This window comes from Quercus lobata, chromosome 2 (assembly GCF_001633185.2).
Source record: "Quercus lobata isolate SW786 chromosome 2, ValleyOak3.0 Primary Assembly, whole genome shotgun sequence".
In the NCBI taxonomy this organism is placed as follows: Eukaryota; Viridiplantae; Streptophyta; class Magnoliopsida; order Fagales; family Fagaceae; genus Quercus; species Quercus lobata.
In genome coordinates, this window is record NC_044905.1 from 90,365,094 (window position 1) to 90,381,144 (window position 16,051).

Sequence of the window (16,051 nt, forward strand, 5' to 3'; positions counted from 1 at the left end):
ATCAAATTTCTGTTCCAACACTAGCCCCATCTTTTACACTTACTTTTCCAACACACCCTTGCCCTTCGATTCTCGTACCTTTTCACTCTTTTTCTCTAATTTCCGAAAAGCCCCAAATTCTAGGGTTTCCATCAACCTCAAAGTCCCTGCAACACCATTTCTGGTATTTCTTCTTCTCTTAAATTAGGATTTTAATTTAATATTAATATATATTTCCCAATATTTTACTTTTATTTTTATTATTTTTTGTTTAATTATTAATTACCTGTAATGATATTCTTCTTCATGGGTTTAATCCATTTTTCAAAAAAGTTATAATGTGGTTCTGTTCTGTAATTCAATATCATGAATTTGATGGACTAAAATTCATGGGTTTTTGATAAAAAAAAGGGTCTTTCTTTGATTGCTGGTTGGATAATCATATAGCCTTTGGATTGGTTGGTTTTGTTGCTGGGCTGATTTAACATTTAAGTTAATCACCTATGAAAATTAAGGTTACCCAGTTGCTTTTTTGGCATAATTTTGACATTGATATGATTTAGAGTGATAAAAAGACATGGGGTTTTGTTGTAACTTTAGTACTGTAACATGATGTGTTTGTGCTTTGGATTGGTGGTGCAGTGTTTTAGAAATGGGGCTATGCAATCTGAGTTTGTTTGGTTGGCAGTGTTTGTGATGGTATTGCATTTGATTGGGTTATTAGATGATAAACTGAATTGGGTTTCACATTTTTTATGTGTAACCTTCCCAAAAAAGACAAAAGGGATGCTTATCATGCTTTTCAATTTTAACATGATATTTTTTCTGATGACTTGTAGTGAGGAAAGTAAATTATCAGAATTAGTGTAGTTTGCCCATATATACCCCTCAGTGCATTGCATGGTATGATGTTAGCATGTTAACTGTTAAGGTGTCAAGCCATAAAAAAAAAGTTCTAATCTTGTTTACCTTTATATTGTGCTTTACTTAAGATTAACAAACATAAATGTCTAGGAAGTAGGAAAATGGTGTCAATGATATTTGGTAGTTTACTGATCACTGAAATACTGGATTATGTAGATGTTGTTTAATGGAAAATTTGTCCACAGTGTGAAATTACATTTGGCCTCTCACTACATATTTACAAAACATCTTCATAATACATAATTTGAGTGTTATATATAATTAAAAAAAAAAAAGAAAAAAGATAAAAGAAAAAAAGAGTAATTTGAGTGTCAAATATTACCCAGTCGTTATTGAATTTCTCCTTGCCCTTCTAAAATCCACTTTAATGATTAATTTGGCTGTTGTAATGATGTGTTTGGTTAATTAGTTTTCCTCTTACATTGGGCTGGTATCTTGATTCTAGATATACGGTAATTTGCTGTGCCTGTCATTACCATTTAGTTGGTTTGACAGATTTTTTGTCAATTGAAAATAATTATGACTCTATTACCAATTGGCCGATGCTTTCACTCATTTATATTTTTATTGGTAAGTTACCCATGCACCTAGTGTATTATGAACCCATGACCTCACCCTTCATTCATTCTTATGGGAGAAGGAAATGCCATTTGAGCTAAGAGTTCATTGGTCTGCTTTCATGTAATAGATCCTGATATATCAGTGTTAAGGTTATTAATGTTGTTGTTTTATGTGGAGAACTGTTTATATAATTATTTGCATTCTGTGGCAGTTTCATCAATTCAATAGCCTATACACTTCCAATAAACCATTACCTATCTGGATTTTGGATGTCCCATAGAAAGTGGATTATTCCATTATCCATTCTGTTTTATTATAAATTGAAATGTATTTTACTTAATAAAAAAAATTAAATGTATTTTGTTCTCTGAATTTAAAGTTAACTCTTTTTCCCCCCCTTCTATACACTTGTCTAAAAAGAGCATTATAATTAATAATGAATAAATATTCTGGACAGTTTGGTCATGCGTTCATATTTCAGTCAACTTATGAATTTATAGATTTTCTAGACAAAATGAACAAATTCAATTTCGTTGGAACATTCTTGCAAACGAAAACTTATTGATGCATTTTATAACCACCAGTGTTTATATGCATGATGGGCCTTTATATACATGGTCATTATTACCATCACCAAGCACTATAAAGACAAGTTTTTAACTTATTTTTTTCTTTTTCTTTTTAAAACTGAAGTTCATTGCAATGGCAAGGGGAAAGCTTATATTAATTTGCCAATCTGGTGGTGAGTTTGTCACAAATGAGGATGGATCAATGTCATATACTGGAGGAGAAGCACACGCTGTAGATATCAATCGTGAAACCTTATTTGATGATCTGAAATTAAAATTAGCTGAAATGTGGAATTTGGAATATAAATCCCTATCCATCAAGTATTTTCTCCCTGGAAACAAGCAAACTCTAATCACTTTATCTAATGACAAAGACCTCAAAAGGATGTATGACTTTCATGGGAGTTCAGTAACTGCTGATGTTTTTGCCATGGGGAGAACTGGTTTTGATCGTGAAGCCTTGAACAATGGTAACAGGTACTTCTTTCTTTCTCCCCACCCCTCTCTTTTTTTCCATATATTCTGCTTTGTTTATTCTCTCCTGTTTGTACAAGCAGGTTTGCTCTATGTTTCTTTCTTTTTGAATTATTATTGTGAAAGATCAAATTTTGATTCTTTGTTTTATAATCTCTGCCCAACTAGTTCTGGAGAATACTAAAATCCTGTTGCTTTTTAATAAAATGATGGCAATGACCTCCTGTACTTTATATGGTGAATGGTAACTGATAATAGGTTGGTCATTGAGGTAAATTTGCAAGTTTTGCTTGCATTGAATCACATTAGTCATCCCTTGCAGGGCATGTGGGATAAAACTAGCTGAAACTGTAACCCCTATTGCTGCCTGTACTACCTCCGCAGCTGCATGTCATGCTGCTACTGCTACCCCTGTTGCAACATATACAACTGCAGCACCCAGTAATGCTAATTCCTCCACGAGTCCTGAAGCTATCACCCCACTTGCTGCAGTCCCTCTTCCTGGAGGAACACCTGCTGATTCTGTTAGATCTGTCAAAGCAACTGCAAAAAGTCCTACTGGGGCGATCATTAATTCAAACCTTTCTTCTGCCTATACTGCCACTGAGAATCTGGATGCTGCTAATTCTAGTCCTTCTGGTTCCGTTGCTGTTGCCACTGATGCAACTGCCCATGACCCAACCATAATTGACATGTGCTCTACACCCGCTGATACTGTTAAGAAACGTAGGCGAACTGCATCCTGGAAAATTGGTGCAAATGGTCCTGCCATTGTCGCTGTCACTGACTATGTTGAGGAAAAAAGGAAAATTACCTCTAGAAAAAAGAATATCCAAAATCTCAGCATTGCAGTAGTAGCTGATGATTTGAAGCAACAAGGAGATATAGTACCCTGTGAAGATGATTCCAACAGTTCACTTTTTCTTGCTAGTTCAAATGATGTTCCACCAGACAAACTAGTTGAATCTTGGAAAGCTGGTATTGTTGGTGTAGGTCAGGAGTTCAAAAGTGTGAAGGAATTTCGTGATGCACTGCAGAAATATGCTATTGCGCATCGTTTTATGTACAGGTTGAAGAAGAATGATACTAATCGTGCAAGTGGCATATGTGCAGCACAAGGCTGTTCTTGGAGGATTCATGCATCCTGGGACTCATCTTCACAATCATTCAGGATAAAAAAGATGAATAAATCACATACATGTGGAGGGGAGTCGTGGAAGTCAGCTCATCCATCAAAGAATTGGTTGGTGAGTATCATTAAGGAAAAATTACGAGATAACCCACATCACAAACCAAAGGAAATCGCTAACAGCATTCTTAAGGACTTTGGAATTGAGCTGAATTATACTCAAGTATGGCGCGGAATTGAGGATGCCAGGGAGCAACTTCTGGGTTCGTATAAAGAGGCATATAATCAGTTGCCTGAGCTTTGTGAGAAGATGGCGGAGGCAAATGCTGGTAGTTTTGTTAAGCTTTGCACTGCTGAAGATAAAAGATTTCAGCGTCTTTTTATATCATTTCATGCCTCAATATATGGTTTTGAGAATGGTTGTCGCCCCCTTCTTTTCCTTGACACTACATCTTTAAAATCAAAGTACCATGAGATTCTGTTGACAGCTACTGCATTGGATGGGGATGATGGTATTTTCCCTGTTGCATTTGCTATAGTAGATTCCGAAAATGATGATAATTGGCAGTGGTTTTTGGAGCAGTTGAGATCTGCAATATCAACTTCACGATCCATAACTTTTGTCTCTGACAGAGAGAAGGGTTTAAAGAAGGTAGTACTTGCAGTATTTCACGATGCTGGTTATGGTTACTCAATTTACCACCTTATGGAAAGCTTCAAGAAAAACTTGAAAGGCCCATTTCATGGAGATGGAAGGGGTTCTTTGCCTGGCACTTTTGTTGCTGCTGCCCAAGCAGTCCGACTTGATGGTTTTAGAATGTGTACTGAGCAAATTAAACGGGTTTCTTCAAAAGCATATGATTGGGTCATGCAAATTGAGCCAGAATATTGGACGAATGCAGCATTTAAAGCTGAGCGCTATAATCATATTACAGTAAATGTTGCTGAGTTATTTACCAACTGGATAGACGAAGTGCGGGAGTTACCCATAATACAGAAGATAGAAGTGCTAAGGAGTAAGATGATGGAGTTGCTTCATACTCGTCAAATTGAAGCAAGTAGGTGGTCTACAAAACTTACTCCATCCAAGGAGGACAAATTACATGAAAAAACTCCTAAAGCAAATGGCCTTAAAGTCTTAATCTCATCTGATACCCTATTTGAGGTTCACGATGATTTAATTAATGTTGTGGATATTGATAAATGGGAGTGTAGTTGTCTAGGATGGAAAGCAACTGGGCTACCTTGCCACCATGCTATTGCTGTCTTTAATTCTACAGGTAGGAATGTGTATGATTATTGTTCAGGGTACTTCACAGCTGATAGCTTCCGTCTAACTTATTCTGAATCCATAAACCCTGTATCTGCTATTCCCAAGCCTTTGAGTGATGGAAAAACTGCCTTAGATTCTCCGCAAGTACTTCCTCCTTGCACCTCCCGGCCGCCAAGCCAACATAGAGAGCCTACCAGTACCAAACCTGAGGGAGAGTCCAACAAAAGGCCAGTTTCTTGCACTAGATGCAAGGAACTGGGACATAATAAATCTACATGCAAGGCAGACTTATAGTTCTTGTGTACTTCCTTTAGTAGGTATGACACTGTACATTGGTAATAATGTCATTACTGTTTTCTAACATTGTCTCAAGCCAGTCTGTTTGATTATCGATAGTTTCTTATGTTCTTAGTTTTGCCCTTTTCCAAAACCCATTTGCTGATTTTTTTTTTTTTTTTTTTTTTTTTTGACTAGTCAAGTAGTGTCTTTGTGGTATATTTAGGGAAAATGATCAACTTACACCTATTTTGGATTTTGATTCTAATCAATAATTTATGAGAAGGATGATGAATTTCTTTAATATTGATTATACTTCTAGTGTGTCCACGGATTGCATTGTCACTGGAACATGCTATAAAATTTGACTTTTTTCAAGGCAGGAAAGCTATAGAGATACTTAGAGCCTGTTTGGCCAACAATTTTTCATCACTCAATTTCCATCACTCATCACTCATAACTCATAACTCATCACTCATCACTCAATTTTTCACACCCATTTGGCATCATCACCCAATTTTTATTACTCAATATTTTTCACACTATTTATGGGTCCATACCTGTCAGTCGGTGTAACTTTTTCTCTTTCATTTTTTTTTTCTTTCCAGTACCCAAACTCTCCGAAGCTAAAATAAAATTAAAAAAAAAAAAAAAAAACCCAAAACTGAAGATCGATCAAGTGAAAAAAAAAAAAAAAAGTCAAAAGGTGGTCAAAAGTTGCGGCTGTGGGTCCCTCCATGTGTATTTATTTACGAAAATGCCATTGAGTTATGAGTTATGGAAACTGAGTTATCGTTTGGTCAAACAACCTTTTTGCTATGGGTCCCACCATTTTTGAGTTATGAGTTATAGAAACTGAGAATTGAGTTATCAAATTTGGTTAGCCAAACAGCCTCTTAAGTCCCATACCATACTCATCTGGAATGTCGGCCTCTCTGCCTTGCTTGTTTTGTGAATCTATTTTATCCATTTGATTCGAGTTAATAAAAAAGAACATATTGTAATCTTTTAGTATTATGCATATTAGCTTGTAATCCTATGTATATGCATGGATACACTTAAAGATATACAATAAGATACATAATATAATACCTATATATATAAGTTAATACTATTGATAGTCATTTTTATATTTTGTTAACTCTTTAAAAAATTTTGTAAGGATATTATTAGGTATAAAATATAAGTTGTCTATGTTTTTAAAAAAAAAAAAAAATTATTGTGAAACACTTTTTTTTTTTTTATGATTTATTTATTCTAAACTCTTTGGTTTTTATACTCAATAGCTCATTTGAATGAATATTTATGATGTGGTCCTACATTTGATTCTAAAATTAAGAAATAAAACTTTTTAAGAATAAATAATTTAGGACACATGGCGCAAAATTAGAACTCTAATTTGAAATTCTAATATGAGTTTCTCTCAGTTTCATCTGTTATTATATATATATATATATATATTTTTTTTTTTTTGAAACTATCTGTTATTATATATATAGATTACAGGTTATTAACCTTTAATTTCAATTTTTTATTTTAGTCAAGTTACACAATCCAACTTGAATAAATTGAGTTGTAAAGACACTTTGCCAAGCACTTTGTTACAATTTGTACATTTGTCAACTTGTGATCGGATTATATTACGTATACATGAGACCACCACTAGTATTCATGAAAATTAATCTAATTGTCATTAGATACACATACTAGTTGTGACAAAGTGTGCAAGAATGTGTCTCCAGACTTTTTGGAGTAAACTTATGTCTCAACTCTCAAAAAGTGAATTTATGGAGCTACGTTTCCTTTTCCATATGAAGTGAATTCCTTTGGGCCTTCGGCAATTAACGGGTCAAATGCTAAATAAATCCTTGAGTATTTGAGTTGGGTTGCCAAATTTTGGGACTAGACTACTTCTTCCTTGGGATCCAGTCAATCAACTAACACCTTGCTTTACTTATCTTTCTCTCTCTCTCTCTCTCTCTCAAAAAAAAAAAAAAAAAAAAAAAACCACTCCTACACTACACTTCATCAAGCTAATAAAAACTGGACCATTCTTAGACAAGAAAAACAAAGGAGCTTATGGTAAGGTTTTAAGATCGGATTGAGGTTCAATTGGAGACCAAATTGTAATAACATGACACTTGATCAAGATTTTAAAAATTGAACTGTTCAAAGAATTGGAGAGCGGTGAGGAGGGTTTTAAGGTTGGACTGGGGTGCAACCAAAATTTAATCCGTGATGACATCAAAATCAATTTAATAATTAACTAAAATATAATAAATAGAACCAATTTTTAAAAATGAACAATCTTGATGATATATATACACACAATATGGAAATTACATAATTTTCAAGCATATTTTCACTACTTATATAAGAGAATTAATAATTAACTAAAATAAGCTGAATGGAACAAATTTGTAAAAATAGCAATCTTGATTTAAAAATAAATAAATAAATAAATAATTTTTATAAATTTTAAAAGCCTAGAGAAATCACATAATTTTCAAGCATTTTTTTCACTACCATGGCAACTAGGGGTGTCCACGGGTCGGGCTGGGTCGGGTTTGTGTCCAACCCGGACTCGACCTGACATTATCGGGTGGGGAAGATTTCGACCCGCAACCGACCCACCGGAAGTTTCCGATCACCAAAAGTTACACCCAAAAACCCAAAGTCAATCACCCAAAAACCCCAAGTCAATCACGACCCTCGTGGCCTAATAAAATCCACCACAACCTCCGACCTTCACATCAAGATCATAATCATAATCATAAGCCGCCATCATTTAAGATATGACTGAGCCTCAAAAAAAAAATAAAAAATAGAATAAAATAAAATAAAGGCCAACTCGATACCTGCCGACTGAGCACAATTTTTCCTCAGATGATCAATTGTGATTGAAATATCACTTTTACATGATAATGCTCAATATCACATCGTTATAATATATATATAGACAGATATTTCTGCCTGCTACCAAGATGCCCCACATATATATTGTCATGGACCACCACACACAAGCGTGTCACAGCACAATAATTTCGAGGATGCAACATTTGCCGACCCAGACATCAATCATGTGTTTCCGTGTCCTTTTCACATAGAAATATAGAATATAGTATAGCAAGCTGCAAATATTATTTAACCCCAAAAAAAAGGGTAATACAATACAGATTTTTTGAGAACTATTATTACTTATGGTGCCGAAAACATATTACATGAACCAGCATCTTTATCATTCAAGAAAAACAACATAAGCTGGTTACTATGATTTGCCTACTGAAAACTTGCAAATGGCTACTAGTTAATGAAATACAATAGCACTTCAACACTTATAGATTATCATGGTTGCAATAGAATGTAAGGCCAGATTCCTGCCTGTCAAACAGCCTGTTGTTCATACAACTGCTGCCTGCATTCCCATCTAAGCTTTCTGTCTACTGATCTAAGTTCGCCCCGTCTCTTCTAGATAGTATGTATCATTAGTGCGAAGTTGAAAAATACTCTACAATTACTTCTGTCCTCTCGTTTCATCATCATTGGAGATCAAGTTCAGACACATAGGGCAGGGAGGGTCACGTTTATCTTCAAGACATGTTCTTTGCTCCAAGCATTCTGCATGATAAACATGACCACACACTAAAACTGCCACAACAGAGAGTTCACCAGAAGACAGTGTACTCCCAAGAAAATAAGGTTTCCGTCTCAATTGCTTCTGACATGTCCCACACTCCATCTTCACTACATCTGATGATATTGCATCCATTACCATGGAACCGGACCTAATTCTTTCTGGCCTGCAAAACATATTTTCCCTGAACTCTGGAAAAATGGTGCAGTATGGAGTTAGTTTGAGAACAAGTGAGAATGATTATACCGAAAAGCTTAGGCAGCAGAATAATCGATAATGACTAAAATAATCTTGTTCACCAAAATTTGTTTTCATGTAATCAGGGTGGAAGGATGGCCCCAAAAAAATTTGAAAATATTATTAATTCTTTATATAACCATAATTAAAATTACTATTGTGGGGGGGGGGGGGGGGGGGTAAAAGACCAGTAGGCTCATGCCAATGTCTACGTTGGGCCAAGGGCCCAACCTAAGGAGAAACCCCTCCTCGGCCATGGGAAGACCCCTCCGCAGCGTGGATGTAGCCGAGGAAAAAGGGGGCAACCCGCCACTGGTAATGACACTCCAGATCATTCCACAGAACAGTAAAAGGACTGGAGCAGAAAAGGACAACGGAGAAAAAGGGAAGAGTCTAAAGAAAAGGCTGTTATTATTGCATTCAGTGCCTTAGGCCTGACACAACCATACTTTTCTGTCTTTACAACCACTCCCAATAAATGGAGGGAAGGGCTGATGGGACAAGTACCTATCCTAGGGACCCCTTTCAGGGGAAAGGAAACTACTATAAAAAGGAAGTAGAGGAAGACAGAAAGGCAGGGCAGAGACCCTCCCCCCCAACACACTAGAGACATCAGAAAAAGCCCCCTGGACCATGCCGAGGACCAATCCTCTCTGGTGAACTCAGGCCACCTCAGCTTGATCATGAAGAACACCGTATTAACCGTTGCCCGTACACTAAAGCCTAACTCTTTAGCCCACTCTCTACAAATTCATTGTACCGGGCTCATCGGTCGAAGGCCCATGCATCTTGGACCTGGCCTGAAAAAGGTGACCCTACAACTATAATTCTTTATATAACCATAATTAGCTATCTGAAATTTTAAATTTTTATAAAGTCTGCTCTATGATATTGAATATTGGGTTGTTAAGAAGCAACATAGTTATAAAATGACTATAGTTGAAATGAGAATGTTAAAACGGATACATGGAAACATAAGATAGGTGTCGAAATGAGGAAATTTAAAACTTATAATGTTAAAAGATCCCCCCTCCTCCCAAAAAAAAAAAAAAAAACTGAATCAAGTACCCTCCTTGAAAATTTAATTTAGTCATTTCTTAAAAAGCATTAAGTTTTTTCATTACAAGCAAATCCACATTATACTTTTCTGACAAGTCAAACACACGTGTACGCTAGATGTGCGCACAACCAGTTCCAAGCCCAGAAAAATGAGGAAATTTATGGTAGGCTGAAGGCTAGCTTAAAATTTAGTCATTCTATTATGAATGGCTCCACTATAGATCTGACCGACCTTCACTCTATTGAGGATCCATGGCCAACCCCAAAATTTGGGACGAAGGCTTGGTTGTTGTATTGAAAACTCAAAAGGATGCCAAAAGTTCAGAATACCCTTTCTAATAGTATAGACGTATCATTATTTCAAAAATAAACACTTTCTAAATATTTAGTTATATAGATTTACAGGGTTTTATCGCATACACAAATGTGTGTATGTTTTGGGAAGGGGAAGTGGGGTCAGTTTTCAATGATACAGTCTGAGAAAAAATTCAATGTTCCACCCCTGTTAATAGCCATTCCATCACAAAGGAATTTCTCTTTTGTTTTTCCAAAAGATCAACTGGTCTCTTCATTATTTTTTAGAAGTGAAATTATTTACATACTCAGTATCATCACAAAGCTGGACACCTCATCAAATAGAAAAAAAAAAGTTATTTTTGAGATTTGAATCTCCATTGAAAGAAATAGAACCCCCTTGTTTTATAAGTCAAAAGGAATGGATCATTAGTAAAATTGAACAGAATTTAAACCAAACAAAAAAAAAAAAAAGGCACCTGAATGATGTCCAATCTGTGAGTTGCATTGAGTAGCCAACTTGAAGGATAGTCTCTCATCACGTAAAGAAGCAACTTTGCCACGAGAAGTTGATGGATTGGCATGATTGGCTGAGTTACGCCGAGAGTACTGATGGCTGTAGTGGTGACGAGAACGTTTCAAAAATATTGAACGGCCAAGATTCTGGTGATGTGCAGCAGTAGGATGGGCATTCAGTAGCTTCATAGAACTATCCGTTAGATCCAAAACAGATGATAGTGGGTTTAGTGCACTAGAGTCAACTGCATGCAAAGGTGTCTGCCAAAAAAATCATACCATTATGTATCTTTGACTGCTGATAAGATGCATGAATGATATAGGGGAAAATGTGAAGTGCTGTTAAATAATATTGAAGACTCTCTCTCATAATCCTTATCAAAGGTGAAACTGGCTTAGTAATCACTCTCCAGTATTATAAGTGAGGAAGGAGATGACATAAAAAGGTTAAAACTTGGAAATAGTACTTATAGTAATAAAAGTAGAATACAAAACTAACCTCTTCTGACATTAGTTCCATCCCTGAGGAGCACGGCATGGTATCTGCAATATTTACACACAAATAGTTAATGATAACTTGTGTTTCATTTATTATATCTAAAATAAAAGTAGTATAGATTTTTTTTTTTATAAAAAAAAAAATGCTAAATGCCAGCTAAAATTAGAGTCTCATATCCATGAGCTATAATCTTCTTCCTTTACTTGAAATAGACCACCAATCCCTATAAATCAAGACAGGGACTCCACTAAATTAAAATATCACTTGGACTACATTCTTATTAACCACATGAAACAAATACATAACAAGACCAAAGACTTAGAAACTGAACCACTCAAAAATAGATGCACAGCAAGCATTGGCAACCAACTAGCCAATAGGGAAGGGAAATGCCACTGACTAAAGCCACAAAAAGGCCAGCTCCATAATACCAACAAAAGTGTATCAGATAAATCACAATATGGAAGATATGCAAGGAGACTCAATTGCGACTAAATGGAGAAGACCCCTAAACTAGGATTCTAATCTGAAACCTATTGCAAGGGCAAAACTCCTTTAATGGTCCAATAAGGGCAATATCAACATTGGTGGGTGGCAAGTTTATTAACCCCAAATCACCGCAAACTAGTCACCTAAAGTTTGTACAGCTTAATTATAGATTATGATGCTCCTGTTAGAAGCAAATACAGATAACTTTCATTCCAAATCTTGGGGAGAAACTAAAAAGTAGTGCACAGCAAAGAAAAGAAAAGAAAAGAACTTTACAAGTAACAGGAGAATGGCCAAGGGACAAAACAAGATTATGTTGGAATCTATCTAGTTTCAGTCCCCAATTGCTACGTTCCAATATGTACTAAAGCGTATAAGGAGGTTTGCTTGCAGTCAAAAGAAAGCTCATTTGCTGAAATTAACATCTACAGATTTTTTTTTCTTACAAATTTTGAAAATCAAAGACATTCTTTGAAATAACAACATGGACTCCCAAGTAATTCAACCTCATTTTTTTTCAAAAAGAAAAATTTCTCAAACCGAAGCAATCTCAACCAGCTCAAATGATCTAAATTTAAATTCCAAATCTATACCACAAAATATCCAAAGCTAATTGCAAAGTGAATAAATGAAAATAGTTTTTCGTCTAACACACATGGTGCTTCAATCAACAGCTTCTAATTTTTCATCGATTACACAAAAGCAAGCAAGGATGCCAACCAAAAAAGAAGAGAGAAAAAAACAAAGAATCCCCATCAATCAAACATTGATCAAAGATTAAATAGCCTCATAAAAATAAAATTAAATACACACACAAACAAACCCATTAAACAAATTCATAAAATTAAAAGAAAAAAAAACCATCAAACTATATGACCTTGATTATAAAAAGAAGCTAAAATAATGAAAAAAAAAAACCCATCAAACTATATGACCTTGATTATAAAAAGAAGCTAAAATATTGAGTAAAAAATGCAGGTAGATCGTAAACCCCCGGGCCCCCCAAAAAAAAAAAACCCATCAAAGTGACTAAATTTCTGCCCGATCAAACGGAAAACTTCGATAAAATTCAACAACTTTTGTGGCATTTTCTCGAGAACCAAACAGAGCCCATATAAAGTGGTAAATTTATAAAAATTATTTTTTAAAAAAAAGGTACCGGAAGGAGGTTGAGTATTGGCGTGATCAGGGATTCGCTTCCTCTTGCCCATGATAAGAAGAAGAAGAATTACTATAAATAAATATCTGATAAAGTTGGCACAACAAGAGAGTTAGCGGCTGAGATACAATACACCAACAATTCTAAAGGGCTTTTAAGTTTGTGGGCTCTCTCTCTCTCTCTCTGGTAGTCAGAGGACAAGGTTTTCGTGTGGATGAACGGTCAAGAAATTAGAGACCGTGTGTATGTGCTTGTGTTTGTTTTTGTGTCTCCGAGAGAGAGAGAGAGAGAGAGAGAGTGTGTGTGTGTGTGTGTGTGTTTGTCTGTGTGTACTTGTTTGGGCAGGTTCTGATAGAAAAGAAGAGAAAACGTGCGAAGAATAGAGTAACCGACCCTTTGCGGATAGGGGCACGTGTCAATGGGTACCTGAATATCTCTTTAATGCATCAACCAGATCCAAGTAAACGTGGCAATTGTGATTGATGGATGTGTGATGGCGGGTCATATGGAGACACACTTTTACTACTCATAATTTGCCACGTGGCTAGTTATGGTACAAAATTATACATTTTTGTGTGCACCGACTGAAACCAATATGATCGCTCCCCTCAGGACTTCGCTGAAGGTTTCCGACATGGTGGTTGGCAACATCTCTTTAGTGCTGATGTCGGATTGGTGCGGCCATCAATGCCAAGATGTGCACACCACTGAGAACCGAACCAACCCAAGTATGTTAAATATATATATATATATATATATATATATATATAGTCTCAGTCAGGTCTTGTCTAAGTTGTCTTGCATTTTCAAAAGAAAAGAAAAACGATGCTGTATTTGGTTACTGTTTAAGTCATTGTGTAAGATTTTTTTTTTTTTTTCTTGTTTGCTCTCAAGCCACACACATCTTGTTTAAGACTTTGAGACTAAGTTGTCTCCTTCTCTCCTTTTTGGACTTTTGCTCTCAGACTCAATCACTCAGCCACCTTCATTTTCTTCCAAACCCTAATCCCACCGAACAAAGTCTAATGTTTCCCCCTCAATCTTAGAATGTCATTCTCCCAACTAACAATTTTTCTCTTCTCTTTTGCTCTCAATCACATAATTTTTCTTCCAAACCCTAATCCCGTCAAACAAATAGTAGTGTTTCCCTCTCAATCTCAGATTCTCAAGCTCCCACCTAACCATTTTTCTCTAATCTTTTGCTCTCAGCCACATAATTTTTTTTCCATACCCTAATCCCGCCGAACAAACAATAGTTTTTCCCTCTCAGATTCTCAATCTTAGGCTCCTAATCCCACCTATGACCTAACCTTCTACTTTTTAAGAACACAAGCTCTCAGTCTCACACTCTCAAGACTCATCTCTGATTCTTAGTCTCACTCTCTCACAAAGAAAGACTTTCCTCTCAAGGTCTCACGGTGTGAGAGACCGCGCCCCCGGCCCGTTTTATAGGTGTTGGGCCAAACCAACGTTAATGGGTGGAGTCGTGTTATTGCCTCTCAAAATAGAGGTTCGACTAGTTATATTTACCCATTTAGATTAATGGTTTTACAATGGAGTCGCCACTTATTTAATTATTGGGATAAATAAGAAAACCAAAATTAAAAAATTCCTCATTTTATTAATTTGAAATTGAATATACATTGATTATAGGAAATTACATGGCTTTGATCATAGATACAATCTAAGATAAAGTACATGGTTTTGTTTCCTAGTTACAATCTAAAAATTGAAAATTATATGGATAAGCATTCGATGTACTAACCCTTGATCTAAGCTCAAAAGCTATGTTACAAGGTGGGAATGTGTTAGACACCCACCTTGCCCAGTGAAACCGGTCTTCTAGACTATAGTAGTCAACATTCATATCACATTATCCAATATGTTATCCATCAATTTGTATGTTGAATTCATTGTGTGTGCATGTGATAAATCCTAATTCCATTTATTAAGCATTTCATTTGGATTGAAAAATAAATTCTAGTGAATGTGTATGGATGGTGATATCCTAGATTTAAAGATTTGAAAGAATTATTAAACAAACATGTTTTTCATATTTTTGATGTGAATTTAAGATTAAAATTAGTGTTATGTATGAACATGTGATGAACAACCAAGAACATGTGAAGAACATATAAGAACAATTAAGAACATTCAAACATATTTAAGGGAATTTAAATGATTACTATCATGCTTTAATCTTAGGCTTCGTTTGGGAGTTCATAAGGGAATGGAATAAAATGATCATAAGGGAATGGAAATTAATGGAATGGAATGAAATGTATTTAAGTAAGGGAAATGAATGGAAAAGAATGGAATGGAATTAAGTAACCTTGATTGGATGTTTTAAAATAAAGGAATGAAATGTAAGTAATCTTATTTGGAAGTAACATGGAGGGAATGAAATGAAATCATTTTATGATAATATTACTATTAGACCCATATTTTAAAATAAATAGTTGAATATATAGGGGTATTTTGGGAGTTTCAGTAAAAAAATCATTAAATCTAATTTCATTCCCTCCCATTCCTCACAATTTCAAAGGGAATGAAAATTTGAGATTTTAAGGGAATAAAGAGGAATGAGTGTTCTCTCCTGCCCATTCTATTCCCTCCCACTTAAACTCTCAAATAAGTGAATGAATTTTCCATTCCCTCCATTAAAACTCCCAAACAAGGGAAGAGAAGAATATTTTAAAATTATTCTTTTCATTTCTTTCCATTTCTTTCTATTCCCTCTTCCTAAACGAGGCCTTAAACTCTCATCATGGCAACACAAAAAACAATTAGGGAAAGAGATTATAACTTCATGCAAGATCCATATGGTGGAGGAGGAGACTCTTGAGGGAGGTCCTAAGGGTGGAGGAAGAGAAGAGTTAGGAGAGGAAGAGTGAGTCTCACTCAATACCTTGAGTCTCAAAAAAACCAAGATATGATAAGATTACTCAACTTCCTAAAATTCAAGAGAGGAGAAGAGAA

General features: G+C 35.5%; 2 protein-coding genes across 2 annotated transcripts; one reads left to right on the forward strand and one right to left on the reverse strand.

The window, feature by feature from the left end:
- LOC115977132 lies at nucleotides 1-5,324 on the forward strand. The gene is made up of 3 exons (XM_031098810.1): nucleotides 1-163; nucleotides 2,158-2,510; nucleotides 2,830-5,324. The coding sequence occupies exons 2-3, from the start codon at nucleotides 2,167-2,169 to the stop codon at nucleotides 5,201-5,203; spliced, it is 2,718 nt and encodes a 905-aa protein (XP_030954670.1). The 5' UTR covers nucleotides 1-163; nucleotides 2,158-2,166; the 3' UTR covers nucleotides 5,204-5,324.
- A 2,944-nt stretch (nucleotides 5,325-8,268) lies between these two features.
- Nucleotides 8,269-13,482, reverse strand: LOC115977133. Its single transcript, XM_031098811.1, has 4 exons — nucleotides 13,073-13,482; nucleotides 11,425-11,468; nucleotides 10,889-11,186; nucleotides 8,269-9,010 (listed from the first exon to the last, which is right to left on the reverse strand). The coding sequence occupies exons 1-4, from the start codon at nucleotides 13,122-13,124 to the stop codon at nucleotides 8,700-8,702; spliced, it is 705 nt and encodes a 234-aa protein (XP_030954671.1). The 5' UTR covers nucleotides 13,125-13,482; the 3' UTR covers nucleotides 8,269-8,699.
- Between the last annotated feature and the right edge of the window lie 2,569 nt (nucleotides 13,483-16,051).